General features: G+C 49.0%; 1 protein-coding gene across 1 annotated transcript; it reads right to left on the bottom strand.

Moving 5' to 3' along the window:
• Window positions 1-2,025: 2,025 nt before the first annotated feature.
• On the bottom strand, window positions 2,026-21,151 carry LOC149364621 (alpha-amylase-related protein-like). Its single transcript, XM_089574583.1, has 6 exons — window positions 19,922-21,151; window positions 17,027-17,196; window positions 13,440-13,629; window positions 12,333-12,804; window positions 10,101-10,476; window positions 2,026-2,374 (listed from the first exon to the last, which is right to left on the bottom strand). Exons 1-6 carry the CDS (start codon window positions 20,147-20,149, stop codon window positions 2,032-2,034), a joined length of 1,779 nt encoding a protein of 592 aa, XP_089430709.1. The 5' UTR covers window positions 20,150-21,151; the 3' UTR covers window positions 2,026-2,031.
• Between the last annotated feature and the right edge of the window lie 482 nt (window positions 21,152-21,633).

Genomic DNA, 21,633 nt, shown 5'->3' with positions numbered 1-21,633 from the left:
TCAACGCGTGGAGTGCCTTTCACCCAGTCCCGTGGCGCCTTGCCGCTCTGCCATCGGCGGAGTTAAACGTAGTAATCCGTAGTAGAAAATAGTCCGCGCGTATTTTTATTTCTGCGGGCTTATTTTGCGGCTATATTATCTGCGAATGAAACTATTTATTCATGGAAACCTAAAAACAAAATAAAGCGAAAGCAAAGCCTCCACGGAGCTGGCTGAAAGGCACTCCACGCGTTGGTCGACTCCGCCCACCGTACGGGGAGAATTCAAAAAATAAAGGCGGGAGCCGGACGTTAATTCGATTTAATTAGGGAAATCGGCCACACAGGGCAATAAGTCGAAGTTTCTAAGAATGCTCGGAACGTGTAGATCCAGTTCCCGCGGCAAAAAAGACGAGTTCATACTCCTCTTCACTGCACCTTTAATTTTATTTACTCTCAGTCGCAAGAGGCATTACAGAGGGCAGCGCAAAAAGAACAAAAAGAAATGAGTGAACATAAATTTTTTGAACACATTTTGAGAACACGAGGCTTGAGATTAGCAGTACAAAGCATATGACAAAATATTAATTCCTAAAATCTTTCAAGGCAGTTTTAGAATGTTATTATAGGATTTAAGGTCAAGCAGGTTAAAATACATGGTAGTATTGACAATAGCAAAGTTCGTTATTGCAAACCGCATAATTTATCAAATAAATAATTTTAACAAGGTAACGAAACGAATGCAATGTATCAAAAAAGACCCGGTACCATGTGATATCGCATTCCTTTCTGATATTCCTGTGAATTTTTCACAATTTGTATGTAGTTCACGAACTATAAGATTAGGCCAACAGGAAAGCCTGTTATTATCGTTTTGGAAAGTATACACCCTCGTAAAGTCATCGATATGTCCATCAGTATGAATGAGACATAAAATGAGTGACCGCTTCTGATTAAATAGCTGCATGCGCAGAATATAATGGGATTCAATGATAGAAGTCCCACGAGGCAGCTCAGAGAGACACAGCGATTGTACGCCTTCTCTTTACTTTCTCTGTATCAAGCCGAATCGCAGCCTCCTAAGCAGCAAACAAACTGCTAATGCGGAGTAAACACGCACGGGGCCTTGGTACTTACGGAATGAACGCTTGGTAGACATGCACAGCGCCCACTAGACGTAGTCCGGAAAGACTCTCTCCTGCAAAAAAAAAAAAAAAAAATGCATTTTAGGTTAAATCGAACTCGAGCCCATCCTTTAGAGTTAGCTGCATCCGAAACAGAATTTCGCAAAAAGCAAGCGAGCGTCATTGGCTGATCCAACGCGGCACTCCAAGGAGAAGTGTGTATAATGCAACAAATGTAAAAACATAAAAAGGTCATTCGCGATCCATAAAGCCAGCAAAAGTAAAGCGAAGTGCAAATGCAACAGATAAGGGAGTAATTGCTAGAGCGAAACAGAACTGCGCGAAGACGACGGGACAAAAGAAGGCACGAATACACACACACAAAGCGCAGACTTCCAACTGACTTTATTTAGCAAAAGCAGGGTGCTTATAAAGGCAATCACAGCGAACAAGCAGACAAGCAGAAGCAAAAGCAACGTGTGTACGGCAATGAAAGTGTAGCTCGGATATGTCCATCTAAGAAATTGATTTCTTGCCTTGAAAGAGATAAAGAAGGCGCGCTAACACACTTATCGCCCCTTTTGTAAATGATCGATAACTCTAACCATGAACCGACTAGCCCAACATCATGTCTTACTTCGAGTAATTGCTCACTGACATCCACCCAAGCGCAGCCATACGGCAACGCAGGAAAGCTATACAGCTCCTATAAACACTTCGTAGTTGAAGAAAAATTCGCCCTGGTACAGGGTTCGAACCCGGAACCACCGCCTCACCGGAGCAGTCGCTCTACTAACTGAGGTAACCAGGAAGACTAGAGAATGGCAGGGCGAGAGCGAATTGATCAACAACTCGAAGCGGGAACGGTGTTGGTTCAAGATTAAGGGGAATCCCCCAAAAGGATGCTGATTTGGAGTAGATCAACGGGATCACCACAGGAAGACTCTTGCCTCGATCTGTATGGCGACGGCGGGGACCTCGGCGGCGGCGTCCACGCTGAGCTGGGCGAAGCCGTCCTGGCGAACGCGCACCACGTCTCCCGAGCAGGAGCGCTCGTCGACGCGGCTGCCGGTGAGCAGGTCGCAGTAGTAGCCGCCGGGCAGCGTGGTGTTGAACAGTCCGCGCACCACCGAGCGGCCGTTGTTGACCAGCACGAAGCCCTTGCGCAGACGCGCGAAGGCCACGGCGTCCGCGTCGTCGTCCCACCAGTTGGTCGCTGGCGCATCGGCCACCCTGTTGCGGAACCGGATCATGTTGCGGATCGGCAGCCACCTGCACAGAGGGAGAAGCCACTGCGATGGAAGGCGACTGTGGAGCGCCGCGTTGGCGGAGGTGAGACATTGGAGTAATTAAATTACTGCAAAACGATTACGGTAATTTAACTTTAGTAAGAATCTTGTGTGAAGCCTCAGAGTAACTCAGGTAAGCTGGGGTTAGTTCGGAGGAGCGTCGCGCCAGCAGTAGCAAATGACCTTGAGGATGACCTTGGCAACCTCAAGGTCCCTGGGTTTCGAACCTCTCAAGCAAGGGGTGCTTTAGCACCCCTTGCTTTTGCACGTCTACTCGGTTTAACTGCGTTAAAAGCCCACCACTTTTTTGCGCTAATTTGTAATCTAATGCATTACTTTTATGGCCTTATAATTTGGTAACGCAATGAATTACATTGGAACAACAATTTTTAGCCAAAGTCATTAACTAATTCCGAAATTACTTTTATAAAAATGGACAGCTTCTTTTTGTGTCGGCAAAGCTTTGGTTTCTTTTTTTTTGCCGGGTAATGAAGGTAAAAAAATTGGCAGTGGCTTAGCTCAGCTATACTAGGGTATACGCAGCGAGAGGTACGGCATATCCGTTGTTACGTCTAGTTGTTTTGCTTATCGTCATGGTCCGACGACTAGAGTTTCTCCCGTCACCCAAGCCGCACAGCATCGGCCTCTCTCTCCTTGGCCGCCATGACAGCGTGCTCTCTTGGTCGGAGGCGAGCGGCGCACCAGCTGCGCGGCTGTGACGTCACTCGGCTCCTCGCGCATGCGCACACGTGACGCCGAAGGCCCACAGCGAAACGGCGAGACTGCGGGTAATGTAGCTCTCGCTACAAAACTTTTTATTACCAGTGCCCCTAGTGCAAGGCAGCATTGTCGGGTAGGGGCCTCGAAAGCACTCTATAAGGCAACTATAAGGGTCCCGGCCTGTTGTATGTCTATCGGCAGTTCAAAGGCCGAGTACTTTGAACTGCCGCTACTACGAGAGCAGAACGAATGGAAAGCTGGCCTTTTTTAGAAATCTGCAGTGGTGCTGATGTGACACTCTGTTTCACTGACAGCTTCCCCTGTATTTTGTTCCCGCCACCATGAGATGCTTCGCAACATCCGCGCAATGACAATGCTGTCAGGAAGTTGAAGGGGCAGGAAAGTTTCACATGCAGCTCCAGCCTCTCTGCGACGAAGATATAAATTTATGTTTATGATTTGATTGCCTTATTATGACAGGGTCTCGTTCGATCAAGCGCTAGATAACAGTTCCATGTCGCACAGGCGTCAGTGCTATATATATGATAGAAATAGGCGCTTGCTTCGTGCATAAACTTGAATAACCGGTGACATTATAACGGCACAAAGGTGTTTAATTTGTTTTTCACGTTACACACCGAATAGTAATTGCGAGAGTATATAGTTATCAATTTATACAGATATCAATCCCACGGTCTTCCTTATCATCTGCTTGGAAAATATGACTTGTCGAATATTGTTGCATGACGACCTATTTATAAGCAAATGCCATAGCTGCGCGTGTACCTACGAGGGGGTACTGTTGTGTTTCTACCCCCCCCCCCCCCCCCCTTTAACTCTGTGTGTTCCCGTCACACCTTTGTCCACTCGGACCACGTGGGCCCGATCAGGCAGCTACCGTGAACAATCACCAAGGTCGACAACCTCGCGACGACCATGGGAAGTGAGAAGCTTGGAATGCCCCTCCGAGCCTCAGCGGATTAGTGTGGCAGGGATGTCAAAGGCCATTGTCAGCCAAAACCCCAGCGAAATTCCTTGAACGGAGTGCAGTGGCGACGAAGGCAGGCGAGGCCCAGGAGCTATTGTCCGAGCAACCACCGTGAATGCGGAGGCGACCTGGCGGCGCCGTCACGCTGGCGGATAATTGAAGAATTCTGTGTCCCCGACTCGCGTTCTGGGTAATCGGCGGGGAGGCAAGTTCATTCCCCTGCTGAAAGACTTCAGGAGATTCCTTTCCCCGCGGGGCTGGATGAGTCAGCAATCTTCCCCTCTCTTCGACCCAGCTGCGACAGAGTGGACAAGCTCGCACCTGCCCAGCCGTGGGCGGTAACAAGGAGGTCCCCTTCGGTCCATCCGATTGGACAGTGCTCGTCGACCATTTTTCCCCAGCCAGGGATCTGGGGAAACCGGACGATATTTAACTCGGCCGTGAGTGTGGCCGGGAGAAGCCTGCTAGCTCCAGTCGACTACGGTTGACGAAGACGTTGCCCTTCCACTGAGAGCCATTCTCAGTCCCGCTCTATGTAAATAATGTAAATATGTGAATACAGTTTTTCCTTCACTTCCCCTACTCCCCGTCTCCGGCCCACGTTTCCTTCCTCCTTCGGCACTGCGGCGGTGATCCTGGACCCGATGCCTGGTGGGACACGCTTCTAGCATCGGCAAAACATATCAACTGGTTGGCAGCGGTGGGATCTTCCACGCTTGGTCCTGGCTTCAGCAGTGGTGAGCGCTTGACTTTCTTTAAGAATCTGCCAGGCTTGATAACTCTGGAAATTTATCACTACCTGTAGATTGTTTTTCTGCACGTGCTCGCTTAAGCATTTCACGTAGCAGCTTATTTTATGAAAGTCCTCGTTCGGAAGTTGCCATGGATTTGAGCAAGCTAAAGAAGCCAGAGTTGATGTTGCTGTGTGAAAAGCTGGGTATTGAGGCCAGGAAAAGTCACAGAAAGCCGCAGCTGATTGAGGCTATTAAGGAATGTGGTGCTAAGGAGCAGGGTGACAAAATTTGGGAGACCTGGGAAGTCATTCAGGAGGGAATCAGGAACGCTAAGGAGGAGGCCGACAGGGTTGAAAAAGAGCGCAAGGAGGAGGCTGACAGGATAGAAAAAGAACGCCTTTACCGCAAGGAAGCCGCTAAGAAGGAGGCTGACAGAATTGAAAAAGAGCGCAAGGAGAAGGCCGACAGGGTTGAAATAGAATGGCAGGAGCAATGCCGTAAGAGACTCGCTGAGCTCGAGGAACTACGAAAACGAGAACAGCAGGAGCTCATACGTACGACTCAATTTCTCAGACGGAAAAGGGCCCGAGATCGGTTGAGGACTTTTCAGAGAGGCGAGAGCTTCAGAACTTTCCTCGCGAATTTTGAACAAATATGTACGGAGGAGGAGTTGGATCAGGGCGAATGGTCAATGATGTTGCTGGCCATCCTTCCTTGCGATGTCAGCGCCGTATTAGCGCGACTGTCCGACGAGGATGCCAGCAACTACGACAAAGCAAAAAGTGCCCTCTTCCGATACTTCGGAATTCGTGTACAGACCGAGTCTAAAAGCCGAAGTGATAGCAGCGGGCAGCGCTCCCGTCAGTGCGTCAGTGACCAGCCAAAGAGCCTCGCTTGGTCAGCTACGCACAATGTAGTTGCTCAGAAGAACAGTGGCAGTCGGGAAGTTGACGAGATAATCTACGGCACAGAGCGTCGTTGTCAGTCACCTGACAGCGACTGTGGAGCTCCAAACCAGAGCGCGGCGTTAGCTGAAAAGCGCGATGCCGCGCAGATTTCCCTTTCAACCCAGAAAGACTTAGGCGCAGCGCAAAAATGTCGTCCTCCAGAAAGCAGTCGCGCGCTGAAAGCGGCAACTGCAAGTTCTATTGTAAGCGAGGAATGCGCCTCAGCGCTGCCTCGAAACAATGATCAGTTTAACGATGAGGGAACGACAGCCGCTCGCGACCAAACACCCGAAAATGAGTTATGCTCCACAGAAACTAGTGTGTCTTTGCCCATTGCCCGCGTCACGATCGAGAGCCCGCTCGAGGTGCGTCTGACTGAGGCAGCCGTCTCCCAAAACCTGCCTAAGCAGCATCCCTCGATTGTCTCAAATCGTTTGGATATGCTGCCCAAAGAAAAAGGCCTTTGTTTTGGAGATAACGCTGCGCAGGTCCTTACCATTTCGAAGGCTCGTGAGGTCGCAGCGCCAGCAGAGCACGTAGTTGAAGAGGGCAAACCTCAACCTGTAAGCCCGAAGCCTGCAAATTCTCACGGTAGTGAGCCAAAACAGGCTGGATCACAAATTGGAAATGAGGCGAACGCCGACGACTTGGCCTGTGACGGTTCTGCGATGGCTAGTGACGCGCCCCGCAAACCAACAGCGAGGGTTTCCACGGAGCGGCAGCGTAAAGAGGTGGCCAAACGGGAAGAGTTAATTAAGGGGAAAGTGCGGCTCATGTTGACTACTGCACGAAAAACCAAACCGGTTACCCGCCCCAATTTGGCACCTCAGCGCTCAAGAGTTCGCACGCGCCGCTTGAAGGGAACACAAGCTAAGGGGACGCAACGCGCGAACCCAATCCGAGAGAGGCAGATTCGGTGGCACGGCATTCGCACTCGTTCGCTCCCTTCTCGCATTCTGCTTTCTGAGCGTCAGCTAAACTTCAGAACCGCGAGACTTGGACGAAGAACAGTGCAGGGTCCCAAGCTGAAGTTCCTAGCCTTGTGTAATTTTGCACCTGCTAGAGTAGCTATCGGACCGCGGCCGCGCAGGGGGCGGCTGAAGAATAGGAAGCAGTAAATTCCTCTGATTGCAACGCCGTTTGCAAGCGGATTCGAGGAATAATCCCGTCTTGAGTTGAATGCTTGTTTCTTTTGTTCATTTAACTCGCCTGTACAGAAATGCAGGCTGAAATTCCTAGCATTATGCAATGTCTCATCTGCTAAAGCAGCTGTCGGACCACGGCCGCGCAAGGGGCGGATATGACGCATAATCTCATATTGAGTTTAATGCTTGTTTTTTGTCTTTTGTTCATATCACTCTCCTATACAAAGATGACGGCGAAATTTTGGATCTTGGCATTGCGGGACTCAGTTTACTTGTGTGTGCATTGCGAGGTAATGACAACGCTGATGGCCTCAGCCGAAGCTTTCCCGTGTAATGCCCTTTCCTGACTCCCCAGATGTTAATCCGCTATGCAAATTTGTATTTTCTTTTTTTTTGCTTTAGCGGGAATCATTTTTGTCTGTTTTGTATGTGTGTTCAACAGCTCCACCTTCCCTTTGTGCTCTCACGGGCGGTGGCTTTCTGTGACATACACCGTGCTACGGCACCCCCCCAAAATTTTAGAAAATTTTCCTCCCTTTTGGCTAAAGCTCTGTGTATTCTGGTTTGGTCAAACATGTCAACTTTCGGAGGAGGACGTAAATTTCACGCTACAGCTCATTTTCTCTAAAGAGGTTTTGTTGACCGAAAACAGCTTGGCAGTTCTTGAAGTCGGTTTGGCGCTTTCTGCTTGTTGGGCTGTGTACCTTGCTGGTTGAGACCGTTACAGTTGTCAACGAAGCAAGAAGAACCTTTGGGCCCAGCTGTGACCAAAAGCCGAACGGACACAACTCCAGGTCTCTGCGCGCAGCAGCGTTGGCTGCAACCACTACGAGACCTCTTCGGGCGGCGGACGTGCTGTTGTGTTTCTACCCCCCCCCCCCCCCCCCCTTTAACTCTGTGTGTTCCCGTCACACCTTTGTCCACTCGGACCACGTGGGCCCGATCAGGCAGCTACCGTGAACAATCACCAAGGTCGACAACCTCGCGACGACCATGGGAAGTGAGAAGCTTGGAATGCCCCTCCGAGCCTCAGCGGATTAGTGTGGCAGGGATGTCAAAGGCCATTGTCAGCCAAAACCCCAGCGAAATTCCTTGAACGGAGTGCAGCGGCGACGAAGGCAGGCGAGGCCCAGGAGCTATTGTCCGAGCAACCACCGTGAATGCGGAGGCGACCTGGCGGCGCCGTCACGCTGGCGGATAATTGAAGAATTCTGTGTCCCCGACTCGCGTTCTGGGTAATCGGCGGGGAGGCAAGTTCATTCCCCTGCTGAAAGACTTCAGGAGATTCCTTTCCCCGCGGGGCTGGATGAGTCAGCAATCTTCCCCTCTCTTCGACCCAGCTGCGACAGAGTGGACAAGCTCGCACCTGCCCAGCCGTGGGCGGTAACAAGGAGGTCCCCTTCGGTCCATCCGATTGGACAGTGCTCGTCGACCATTTTTCCCCAGCCAGGGATCTGGGGAAACCGGACGATATTTAACTCGGCCGTGAGTGTGGCCGGGAGAAGCCTGCTAGCTCCAGTCGACTACGGTTGACGAAGACGTTGCCCTTCCACTGAGAGCCATTCTCAGTCCCGCTCTATGTAAATAATGTAAATATGTGAATACAGTTTTTCCTTCACTTCCCCTACTCCCCGTCTCCGGCCCACGTTTCCTTCCTCCTTCGGCACTGCGGCGGTGATCCTGGACCCGATGCCTGGTGGGACACGCTTCTAGCATCGGCGAAATATATCAGTACCCAAAAGAAACCGGACTTATTTTTGTTTGAACTTATTTGTTCACATTTTAAGCACAGACCTTCAATATCCTTCAAAGTATTCCCCACTTGCAATGATACACTTGTCGAATCTTTCATTCCATTTTTCAAAACATTGTTTAAATTCATCTTTTGTGATGCTTGACAGTGCCTCCGTCGTTTTTTTTTTTCACCTCAGCAACATCAGCGAAATGCTTTCCATTCACCTATTTTTTCATTCTAGGAAACAAAGAAAGTAGCCCGGGGCAAGGTCGGGAGAGTATGAGGGTTGAGGAATAGGGGTCATGCCATTTTTGGTCCAAAATTGTCGTAGAGACAGGGCTGTGGGAACAGGGGCATTGCCATGATGGAAAAACCAGTCACCCGACCGCCACAAATCTGGCCGCTTCCACCGCACACTGTTGCCCAATCTTTTCAAAACATCCAAGTAGAAAACCTGGCTAACTGTCTGACGCTGCGGAACAAATTCTCAATGGACGACTCCTCTCACGTCGAAAAAACAAATCAGCATTGTTTTGAGGTTTGGTTTCACCTGACGAGCTTTTTTGAGGCGAGGTGAATTTGAAGTTTTCCATTGGCATGATTGTTGCTTTGATTCAGGATTCGATTCAGGAACGCTTGAGTTGTCCCCATAGCATCGTCCTTGTACGTCTTTCTTAATATTTCAAAAGTTTCCATTCACCTTTTTCCGAGCAAAAATCAGAATTTCACCGGCGCACGCTGTTCACAAAAATCAGCCATTGCAAAAACGACATTCACACAAAACAGTCGTCACTCTAAAACTCTGCCTAAACTAGTCTGACCTCCTTCAACGACGGCACTCGGCTTACTGACTCTGGAATGTTCGTTCTATGCGCTCCTAGTGACAAAACGCGGTAGCACAGAATCTTTGCCGACCAAAAAATTTAGTCCGGTTTCTTTTGGGTACCCCCTCGTATGTCTAGGCCAGGGCAAAATGTAGGCTAAATTCGGAGAACCAACCAGAGAAAAAGCACAGTACGCAAACCTGCTGTAACACTCAGCGGCACTGGTAGTATTTCTCTGTAAGGCCAGACGCCTGCTGTTGAAACTCCTCTTGAAAATTTTTGAAGGGCCAACAATTTAAAAGAGCTCGTGCTACAGGCATTGCACTAAGAAGCTACGTAAGGCAGCACTCGGTAATCTTGAATGTTATCACAGCCGCAAGCTCATGCCATAAGGAAGTGAACCAAAGCAGGAGGATTAACCATTGGCCATCCTGGTTTTATATACGAACTGCATCGGGCAGGCGACCCGGAATACAAGAGCCCCCCGTGCCTATGCTCCCTCCGTTGTCGGCATCAGGAAGACAAGGGAGCCAGCAAGATTAGCAATCTGACAGGGAACATCTAATGGGCCCACAAAAAGACGGCCACAGAGCAAGAAAAGAAACAAGATAGGCACCTGTGCTCGCATATCCAGCCGTTGTAGCACTCATAGTTCTCCTTCATGAGCACCGGCAATGTGTTGAACATGTGGTCGAAGGGTGCTCCCAGCACCTTGGGCGGCACGTAAGTGTCGAACTTTCGGTCCAGCGCGTAGCTGCTCATCACCCGCGCGATGCCGTGCGGCTGCGCCAGCATGAGCACGGTGGCCAGGACGTGCCGCTTGCGGTCCTGGTACGAGACCACGTCGGCCACTGCGTCGGCCACGTCAACTCCGCGCTGCGTCTCGTGACTGTCGACGTAGACCACCTGGACGGTCGACGTAGCCACATGCCCCATGATGAAGGGTTGTAGCGTCTTGAGCGTGCTCCCTTGCGCTTGGTTCAGGGCATTGGCTGCGGAGTGAAGCACGACCGTAACAGCACCGAATGCGAATCGCAAACTGTATGCGGGTCAAGTTGTCATTGCGTGCTGCTGTGCACGTACCATAAAATAGGCCTATTAAAAAGTACCGCATTTATTCTGCACCTCCCCAGCGCTATACGGGGCTTCTCGAGCGAAAGAACTACTCTCTCGTGCCGTCTCGTAGAGGCTTCGGCTACACGCCGTTATGGCTGCACAAGATACACCGTGCTACCTCACCTCTGTGTGTCAAATGTGCTGAAGGGGGGGGGGGGGTGATGTGAATAATTTATTTTTAGAGTGCCCATGTTTTCAGAGGAGGGTGAGGCACTCCTGTGCAACAGGAGGAGAGGGGACGCTCTTTTCTCGCGTCGTGCATCCTGAGGTCTCACGAATATAGCAGCGAGCAGTAGCAAAAACACCCTTGAACTTTTTAGAGGACGCTGCGATATAGTACAGTGGTGTAGACACCTTCATTCAGTTAATCGACACCTTGCCTAAACCTTGAACATGCTTGCCTAAACTTTTCTTTTGGCGTCAGCTAGTTTGGCCTCTTGCACGTATTTCACTGCACAGCGCTCAGTTTCAGCGATACGAGGCAACTTTCATCGATGCCTTAATGGAAAAAAATTTAGTGAGCTAGCAGAATCTTTAACTTTATTGATGTGTGGCCCAAATGGGCCTTCTGTGCCGGACTGTTGCATTATGAGAGCCAAAAATTCCAGGGAAACCTAACTGCGTTTATGAGTTGGTAATGCGACAAAATTAGACATGTTTATTCCTCTGCAGGAAGCGACGTCACTTCTGGCCTTGTGACGTCACTTCACTCCAGCCAATGAGAATTATCCGGTCTGGCGACGTCACTCCCCTGCAGCCAACGAGCGATTTTTTTTTCACTGACGACACACTTTGTTCCCGATGAGACTCCTAATGCTATCGAATTAATATAAAAGCTGTCAAGAATTATGTGAGTCTGCACATGCCCGGTTGCGTTATCCCCGATCCATAAAAATAAAAACTAAAACACCTCTCTAACCAAAACGTTGCCTACGTGTTTGAAGCGTCCGCACTAGAAATATTATCCGCACAGAATTTAGAATTGATACAGAGAATTTTCTACAAGAATAGAGCAACCGATGCTTCAGGAATCGGTTGCCAGCGGAATAGATGGCGAGAAACAAACACCGAAGCGCTCTTTTATAGGCAGGCAGAAAGCAAAGAAAGAAGAAATTAAGTATTGAGTAAAGCTTGAGTGTACAGTGGGCGAAAATGGGAGGAGCTCTGTCAACAAAGGCACGGTATGCGAGAAATCTGGCGCCCACACCTTATATCAAATAAGGGGAATGTTAGTACTTCTTGGAGGGTTGAAATGTCAACATTCACCAGGAGCTCCTGTCGCGTTTGAAGGGACTGATCAAAAAGTTAAATACAGCACAGATGTTGAACGTGAGACTCAGAAGGATAAAACAGTGATGTTTCCTGTGCAGTGACCACTTATACAGCGTCGAGTCTGCGACCAGTATTCAACACAATGGAGTCGCATACATTATTTGCTGACCACATTGTATGTTGCTAACTGACTTGGCGGCTCAGTGATCAAGACGTTCTGCTAGCAGCGTCCACGTTACTGATGGAACGAAACATACACAAAAATGAAGTAGTAGAGACATATGCACAGAAACCTGGCTGGTCTCAATGAAATCACATGGCTGATACTAATTTATGAGTTTCCATTGCAGCGTTAGTAGCACTGCAGGGTTTACACGTTCGGAAATTGTTACGGTAAAGACAACAACAACAACAACAACAACAACAACAACAAAAAGAAAACGCCTGGCGCTACACTGACCGTATGTCTTGAAAAACGTTGCACTCGTGACTGCCCCGATTCTTGCATACTCTCTAGTCCATGTCAGGTTAAGCGTAGACATCTCGTGGTACATAAACGGGTCTTCGGACTGAGAAGCCGTCCACGCTGGTGTAGCGGTCTCCCTGTCTTTTACAACCGTCGTGTCTTGCACCGTGGAGGGCTGGGTGTCAGACGGCGTCCCTCCCTCGGTCATCGCCGCGGCCTCCTCGGGCGCCTGCGCTGGAGCCTCCGAAAAGCTTTCTGAAGCAGTTTCCGATTCCGCTCCATCCGTTCCTTTGAGTCGATTGTAGATGACCTCCAGGTCTTCCGGCCACATGTAGTCGGCGCCGTCAATCCTGAAGCCGCTCACGCCGACTGACAGGAGCCGCTTGAGGTAGTCGACAATCTTGGTACGTACGCTTTCGAGCTTGTGGTTTAAATCGGCGCGATCACGGAACTTGCAGTTTCGTACCTGAAACAAGTGAGAAGCAAGAAAGTGAGCCCCTCTATGATACTACAGTGGGTACATTTCGACAGAGGCAAAATTCAAAACACGCCCGTTTGCTGTGTGATATCAGAGCACGTTAAAAAACCCCAGTTAGTTGGGACAAATCAAGAGCCGTTCTCTACAGTGCCTCTTTCTCTCTTCTTTCTTCCATTCCCGCTTTCATCCTTTCCCTCGCGGCAAGCTTGAGGTGAGAAGACAGTCACTGCGCCTCTCATTTCCTCAAAACCATCACATTACTTATCGCTGTCTCCAAGGCTCCTGAAGTTCTGCAGTTGGTCGAAATTATTCCGGAACCCTCCAATCCGGTACATTTTTTTCTCGATTTTCTTTCACTGCGTCTTCCTTCCTTCCCTCACGGCGCGGTTGAGGTGTCTACCGAGAAGCGAGACAGTTGCCGTGGTTTTTAATTTCCTCAAAAGCATTTTTTTTATTTGATGCGGATTTGGGACGACATATTAGATATGCATACTTTGATCTTTGCTTAGATATGCATGCTTTGATTAGGCAGATAACGACGTCGAATTCAGTTACGCCTGAGCGCCTCGTAATTTGTGCCTTTGCTCCCATAGCTGACGCGTTTCCATTGTCCCTGCTCTCACCTGGACGACATTGGTGTAATCCTCAACCAGTCCGCTGACCGTGCCGCATTCGGCGCGCGAGTGGAAGTCGCTGGCCCTGTACGGCACGCCGTCGTAGGCGAAGTTGTCCGAGCTGAATGGAGTGCCGCCGTAACCGAAGCCTTCGCCGATGCTCGAGGTCATGTGGTTGAGCACCACGTCTACGAAGACCCTGTGGCAGCCGGGAAGTTCATTCACATTGAAACCAAATCCTTTTCACTCTGCTTTACCACTAGTCTAGTTCACTAGTTCACTTGTTTTCCCATCATGTGGCGCATGACAAGAAAGTAGTGGCAGCATTTGGTTGCCAGAAAATAAAACCACTCGGTGATCGAGAAGATTAAACCCGAGAACCTCGTCACCTGCGCTGTTTAGCGCTGGACCACTTGGCTATGACGCGGCTTTCCTTAGTATCCTTACATGGTATATATTGCTCATGTTTTTGTACAGGAAGGGGCTATGTATATGTATACAGACTATTTAGAAAGAAATCAGCTAGTGTCTGCCTTGCACTAGCTTGACAGAGAACACAATTGTAGCATAAAAGGGTGGCAAGCACATACAACACATCAAAAGCGCTAACAGGTCCAGTGGAAAGTAACTTTCCTCGTAAATGTCCTTTAGCTGCAGCTTCAGTCAGCTAAAATGATTTCTAGATAAAACAATAGGTTCAATTCTGTAGTTAAACCTGCGCGTTTTCCAAAGGCTGTGGAGTCCAATCAGGAAAATCATGTTATAGGGTTCGTAATGACCTCCTCAAGGTATCGCCCGCTGTGAAAATTTAAAACAAAATCTTTCTTTAGCCTTTCTTGTAGCAAGTCCCAAAACAAAATTGCGTTTTTGCTGTCAATAAAACAGTGTCCAATGGTTTCAGGTACATCACACAGACGACATGTAATGGTGTTTAGATGCGCATGGACGCACTGACAAGTAGTTCTACAAGCGCGTGATATGAAATAACCATTTTGTGAAGACGTAAATTTTTTTCACTTTGTTTCAACAAACAGCGTTGAACAATAGAAACCACAATAAATATATTGTTTGAAGCCGCTGGCAAAAATAAATGGGTATCGTAGATCCTACAAAAACTGTGTATTTGTTCACCGAAAGGGCTCTAAATATTCGTGATTTCCAAACACGCCAATTGGATAAACTTAAATAGTTTTGGAGCAAATATTATGCAAAGCATTGACACACCGTTGCCTTTGATGTGTGCGGGAGACTACGTGGAACATAAATCCCGTGGGATAATCCAGTGCATTATCTTTAGGATAAGTTATACAAAAACATTGACTTCTCCCACTGAAGCGCTATAGTCCACAAGGCTTAGCGGTGCAAGCTTGGAGATGTGTGGCAAATCTGCAGAAGCAATCGAACATCTAATACTACATTGTGCCGATATCCATCCGGATGTCGGTACAGGCACAGTTACTCTTCCCGAGGCCCTAGGGTTTAGAGATAGCAGCAGTCATATGAATGAATTAGCGGTGGAAGTTACAGCAAAAAACGATCGGAAGACTGGTGGCTCAAAAGCAGAGAGGTGACATAAGGTTAAAAGTTCAGAATTAAAATTTGTATTTAAAGAAAATGGTGAATTTGCAGACCGATTTATACACCGTTAAAGAAATATAAAGAAAAACAAAGTCAAGCATGGTGGCAGCTGCCTCCACCTCTTTTCAAAGAGGGCGCTTCTATCTTCCGTCCGTCCGTCCGTCCGTCCGTCCGTCCGTCCGTCCGTCCGTCCGTCCGTCCGTCCGTCCGTCCGTCCGTCCGTCCGTCCGTCCGTCCGTCCGTCCATCCATCCATCCATCCATCCATCCATCCATCCATCCATCCATCCATCCATCCATGGTTATGGTTTATGGGGTTTAACGTCCCAAAGCGACTAAGGCTATGAGAGACGCCGTAGTGGAGGGCTCCGGAAATTTCGACCACCTGGGGTTCTTTAACGTGCACTGACATCGCACAGTACACGGGCCTCGAATTTCTCCTCCAAAGAAATTCAGCCGCCGCGGCCGGGATCGAACCCGCGTCTTTCGGGCCAGCAGCCGAGCACCATAGCCACTGAGCCACCGCGGCGGCCCATCCATCCATCCATCCATCCATCCATCCGTCCGTCCGTCCGTCCGTCCGTCCGTCCGTCCGTCCGTCCGTCCGTCCGTCCGTCCGTCCGTCCGTCCGTCCGTCCGTCCGTCCGTCCGTCCGTCCGTCCGTCCGTCCGTCCGTCCGTCCGTCCGTCCGTCCGTCCGTCCGTCCGTCCGTCCGTCCGTCCGTCCGTCCGTCCATCCATCCATCCATCCATCCATCCATCCATCCATCCATCCATCCATCCATCCGTCCGTCCGTCCGTCCGTCCGTCCGTCCGTCCGTCCGTCCGTCCGTCCGTCCGTCCGTCCGTCCGTCCCGTCCCGTCCCGTCCCGTCCCGTCCCGTCCCGTCCCATCCCATCCCATCCCATCCCATCCCAAACTCTCGATTAAAAAAAAACAGCGAAAGAAACAGTCGCCCATTTTATCGTCTACACAAAGCACAGACTCGGAGCTAGCGTGAAGTGAGTGCCGGAAGCTCCATTTTCAGCTGCGGATTTTTGACATGCGGCTAAGCCTTTTGTAGAAAGCCGTTGAGAAAGAAGCATTGGCGGCGGTACGATTCCATCTTTGGCGGAGTAATTTTTCATGGCGTCGCTTATCTTGGCTTCGGATGAGTGACCTTTCATGTTGACTTTCTTTAAATAAATGCAACCGCTTGTTAACAAGAGCTGTTGCTGATTGTTAATGCAAGGGCTTAACTATCTCTGGCGAAGGCAAGATTACATACTTTCTCGAACTTAGTTATGTGACCTTGATTGGGTCAAGTATTTGGGTCAAAATATCTCCTCTGCAACTCGAAATTTACAAAAACGCAAGAAATTGGTCATTATCATGTGTCAGCCTTAGTTAAATAATGCACTAGAACACACGCGTAAACGAACGCACGGTAATTATAACTGTCGGTGAGAAGCAAAGCCTGAATAGATGGGTGCTTACGCAACAAAAAATTGTGTAACATCAATATTTGCCTATCGCCTGAAGTTGTCGGGTACACAGTGGCTGTTTTTTTTTCTACCTCTCCAGTTCAACGCACCATCGGAACAAAACAAAAGGCAAAAAGCGATGTGGACGTTTTTTTTCGTTCATACGGATGCTTACGAATCTCCTGGCTTCAAGCTGCCTTAAAACTAAGATGTAACTTGGCTCAAAGACCTGTGCGAGATTTGTTTTGCGTTGAAAACATACTGCCCGTGAAAGCAAAGTGTTTGCAATCTTAATATTTACTCCATCTACATGGAATTTTTGTGGTGCAAATTGAACAATCATCTCTCACGAAGCCCATTTAATAGTGGCCTTTTATTGTTTGATAACATTACCCTTTTCCAGCTAAACGAAATCTGATGTGCGCTGAAGTGATGACGCTGACCGCCCCTTAGCTTTTCGCACCAAGTTATGCAACACTAAAGAAGACCGTTTCACAGACGGCATACCGTCAAATCATTAGCTACATCAAGTTAAACACGATGACGGGCCCATGTACCTGACTTCGCTTTCGTTGCACCTGCGCACCATGTCGGCGAACTCCTCCAAGTCTCCGCTGGGTGACGCGATCTTGTAGCTGACGGGCTCGTACCGCTCGTACCACGACCGCACGCTCACGCCGCCAGGGGTCTCGTAGAGCAGCACCGCATTCTCGCTCGGTGGAGAAACCTGCCGACACACAAAGGGAAATCGAAGTTTTCAGCTCGAGAGCAATATGGACAATAAGGAAGTTTCGAGGATGCGATCGATGCCAGCACTTAATACAGTTCATGCATCACGCTTGCTCTTCAGCTTGTCTAACTCTCATTCATCTGCATTAGGTAATATTTTTGGTGCAGTGTGCAGCTTTTCTAGAAAGCCCATGAGGTAGGTACGAAAAAGAAAAAGCTCGCACATGTTCTGAGGTGAGGAGAAATCTTTCTTTGTACCCCTTGAACTCGAACTCATTTTCTGGTGAAAGTGACTTATTTGTAGGCCCAATATTTTTCTTTAATACGAGGCGCAGGAGCAGACGTCACCTTCAATATTCTTACAGGACATGAAGCCCTCGCCTGTAAACATCGCCAGTACCAAGCTTGCGTTCTCTGCGTTTTGAAGCTGCGATTTGCAGTTCAAGAAAGAGTGTTTTGCAGTGAAGACGCAGTAGTTTGGCGCTTCTTTTGGAAGTGCTAAAGGAAATACGCCCTGCAGGGCATGACCTTCGGTGTCTGTTTCGTGGCCCCGATAGCATAGTGCTGACACGCAGGTCGACGCCGCGACTTCGCGATAGTAGCTGTTAGTTGCGCTCGAAGATGTTTTGCAAACTTGAAGGTGCCCCTCTGAGGTTGACGAAATGATTCTTGCTTCCATACTGTACAGGAATGACAATTTACAATTAAAAAAAGAGAAAAAAAAACTAATACGTCGGACGTTTGCCGTTCTGGTTTCAGCGACAGCTGGGGCAGATGCGAATTGCTGATGCCAGCACCACTCGCGGAGAGTGTGTTCGCACCAATCAGCGTGGCGCAAGGCACCTGTCCTCTATCTCTCCTCTTTTTCCTCTTTGTATCCTTAGTGTTACGACAACGATGCGAAGCCAGGAAACAAGGAGTTGACAGCTGTCGCTGTAAAAAAAAAATAAAACATGAGGCACAAGATTCACGGACTTTCATGTGTACCTCCGTCGTGTGTTGTCTCCTTGCACTGCTAACGAATGTGAATTACCACCATACCTGGCTTTTCCCAGAGTCGCTTCAAATGAGGCGTGTTTCACGAGTGGTGGGCCATTGAACGCGCAGTTACAGTGTGGAGTACTGGCATTAAGAGTTTATTTTGTGGAGAAGTACGTTACCTTATTAATTCCTCTTATGTGGTCCACCAACCGTACAAATGTATGTCGCTGAAGGACTATCATAAAAATATGAATTTTTGGGAAAAACTGGTCTCGACATTCCACCCTTGCCAAAAGTAACTAGGCAACGAGGTTTGCTTTTCACAAGTACAGTGGAACTTTTTACGGCACCCCAAAAGATCAACAGGTATCGAAAGGTGAGTTTAAAGGTTCTTCTTACGCGGATTTAGAGCTTAAAGGGTGTTATATGTGCTCCACTGCACGGCTAAGGAGCAAACTCCGCTTCCTGGGAACATTTAGCAAAGACTACATGCTCTATCGGTATCCTTTTCATACGCATTTTGAACAAGGAGAAGAAAGACGAAGACAAAGCAGAAGACATTGCATTGAACATTATTCTTCTTCCCTAATCAAATGGCTTATTGGCCGTGTTTCTGGGTAGCGGTGTTGACATTTTCGGGTTTCTTTAGCTGAACTATGATTTTTTAGACATTTCACTGAACTTGTCTAATGTATCACAACCTCAATATGCACGCAACAAAATTCGATTTTACATTGAAACGCTTGGTAGTGGCTGAAGCAAACGGATTCCTGAAGGTGGCTTCTTATGGGCTGACTGCGCAGGAAAAAAACATCTCCATGGATTTCTTTTAACCTTATCAGCGTACCTCATGGAAGACGTTCGCGAGGCTTCATACCAGTACCTGTCTTACCGCCGTTACCTCAGCAATTTTTATCTTGCCTCACCAGAGTCTGCTTAGCTTAGCTGCTTAGCTGCGTTTTGAGCTTAGCTGCGTTTTGAGCTTAGCTGCGTTTTGAGCCATCTTCTTTCGATTTTTCTTTGTAGCGCCTGCCTAGGCGGTGTGAGTGCAGTAAATACTTTCTAAGCCCAACCTGAGGACGCTGCAATACATTTTGGATTTTGATTATAATTTGCACGTGTGCTAATAGAACTGAGAGCCAGACTGACGTATACGCTAAACGATGAATTAGAAAAGAAAAGAAGGAAAAAAATTGTGTTAAGAGCGAACAGTTAAGAAGAGTAGAGTTTTTTATTCAACTGAACAAAAATGAACGAATGGAAACTAAAGAAGCAAAGAAAAAGACGCAAAAAAAAAAAGAAGAATGACATGGTTAGCACGCAGGGGCCGAAGGCAGAGCGATGACCGAACATATTGTTCCTGACGTGCGCCATTACGGCATCGTCCAACAAGAACGAAAGAAAATAATTTTTTTTTGCTTATCCTCAGACACAGTGTACACGAAACACGAGCCTACATGTGGTGTACCTGCATACGAGGGCAGCGTCCTCCTGGCTTACGAGAACAGGCAAATCAGAAAACATTAATAAACGGCACTAACAAACGACAGGCGTGGGCAACGTTTCATTTGCTGGGCATATCAAATTACACTCATTCGCCCCCCCCCCCCCCCCCCCCCCACCGCATAATGCAGCTCCATCGCTCATTCTCCCTAAATATTCACTGACACCCTTCACTAAAGAGGTAACAGCGAATGACTGCAAAACTGATCAACCCTGGAATGCGTGCGTCGTGCACTTACCTGTACGGCCCCGTAGCCGAAGGGGCCGAGGAAATCAACGCACTCTTGGGCAACGTCGGGCCAAGCCCATTCGAAGAGCTCCACGATCGTAGAGCGGTCACCAAAAAAATTTGGTTTGTTGAATCGTCCATCAGCTACGCACAATGTACCGCGGAGCAGGCAACAAATTATCACTATTAACCAATGCAGAACCACCGGTCCTGAAGTCGTCTTCGGCGTGAACCACATTGTCACTGGCTTGCCTCCTTAGACACGGCTTCGAGAAGTGTTTGACTACGAGCACCGAATACGAAATTTAACTACGTCACTACACAAGTGCACTGTGTGGGATCCGCCTTCCCGTGGAGTGAAGACATGCACAACAGCAGACGCAACGTTGATACCCTTCGCACACAACGACTCTCACCGAACGACGTCGACAAAATGAAGGTTGCCGCTTGTAGTGGGCTTTTATTTAACACGGCAACAAAACATATGTTTTGAAGACGGGATGTGGGGCGAATTTCACGACATGCCCACCTCAAATGTCCACCAAATGAAAAAGACACCTCGATGATGCTGCCATCTACTTGACAGAATGCTCACCACAGACGACCGACACACCGAAATCCACTGTACACGCCGGTTGCTCTAAATGCTTGCATATGCTTGCGAAGTAGCTCCTTCACAAGATAATCAGGTTCACACTGAACATGAAATATTACAAGAAAGGATGGGTTGCGTGCTAGTCGACAATTGGCGGCTCTGGTAAATAACCCTCTCTGAACCCCTATGAGGACTTCGGACACGTGTCACTTGCACGCCTTCTGTGCTTCGTCGCACGCAAGATCGCACACTGGAGAAGCCGCCAAGTTGTGCATCTTCCGCTGTATATCTTCCACACACAGCACTACACCGCAAGTTCAGCACCGTGTAGCGTACACCAGCTAACCGACGGAGTGCAGTACCGTCGCGCTCGAGGGAATACTTCCGGTTCGGGTTTCACAGGGCACACTCAATCAAAGAGCGCCTCATCCTTCACGGTGAGTGCAGCGGTCAGCACCCGCAAAATGAGGAACTCCAGCGGCGCTCGGCGACGTGCAGTCGCGCGGCGGTGCAGGCTCTGCAACGGATAAATAAGACGGCCGAGACGCTAGCGCAATCATCTGACTCAACGGACGCCGACGGTTTATCTTATCGGACGCGTACGCACACATATCGCTAGGTAGGCGAGTGAGGAGGAAGCTCGCTGCAACGGTGTGCTCGACTGGGCTGCTTTCGCGGGGGGAACAGTGCGGGGCTTGGAGCCGACCGTAGCCGCCCCAGAGAAAGGCCGGAAGCCCGCTCGTTGTCCTTCATATGCGAGCGTCTCCCGGCACGGCGTGCCGTTTTCGACGCTCCCGTTGTCGCGCGAAGGACGTGCTCCAAATATGCCGACGTTATGCGCGGTGTCGGAGGAAGCATCAGTCACACCGGGCGGTTCCTCTCATTGTTTACGCCTTCGTATGGGAATGTAACTGGTGTGAATGCTGAATTTTCTCAGAAGTGATTCCGCTGACTGGAATGGGGGATTGGACGCGGACAGTTCACATCTGATGGATGGATAGATGAATATCAGGGGGCTATGTGGATATCCGGTGGTTAAGTGACTATCTGTTGGGTACGTGGATATCAAGTGGATCGGTAAATGTAGGGTCGTTAGGTGACAGTCAGGTGCATATGGGAGTATCTAC

This window comes from Amblyomma mixtum, chromosome 2 (genome assembly GCF_055824585.1).
Source record: "Amblyomma mixtum isolate Tamu chromosome 2, ASM5582458v1, whole genome shotgun sequence".
NCBI classification, from domain to species: Eukaryota; Metazoa; Arthropoda; class Arachnida; order Ixodida; family Ixodidae; genus Amblyomma; species Amblyomma mixtum.
The sequence above is the reverse complement of the archived record's forward strand: the minus strand, read 5'-3'. Positions and strand labels throughout refer to the sequence as shown.

Coding starts and splice junctions, on each gene's coding strand:
- LOC149364621 (XM_089574583.1), bottom strand. CDS start 20,149: ATGTGGTTCACGCCGAAGACGACTTCAGGACCGGTGGTTCTGCATTGG. Junction 13,630..17,026: donor TGCAACGAAAGCGAAGTCAG/GTACATGGGCCC, acceptor CGGCTGCCACAG/GGTCTTCGTAGACGTGGTGC. Junction 10,477..12,332: donor AACGTTTTTCAAGACATACG/GTCAGTGTAGCG, acceptor TTCACTCCGCAG/CCAATGCCCTGAACCAAGCG.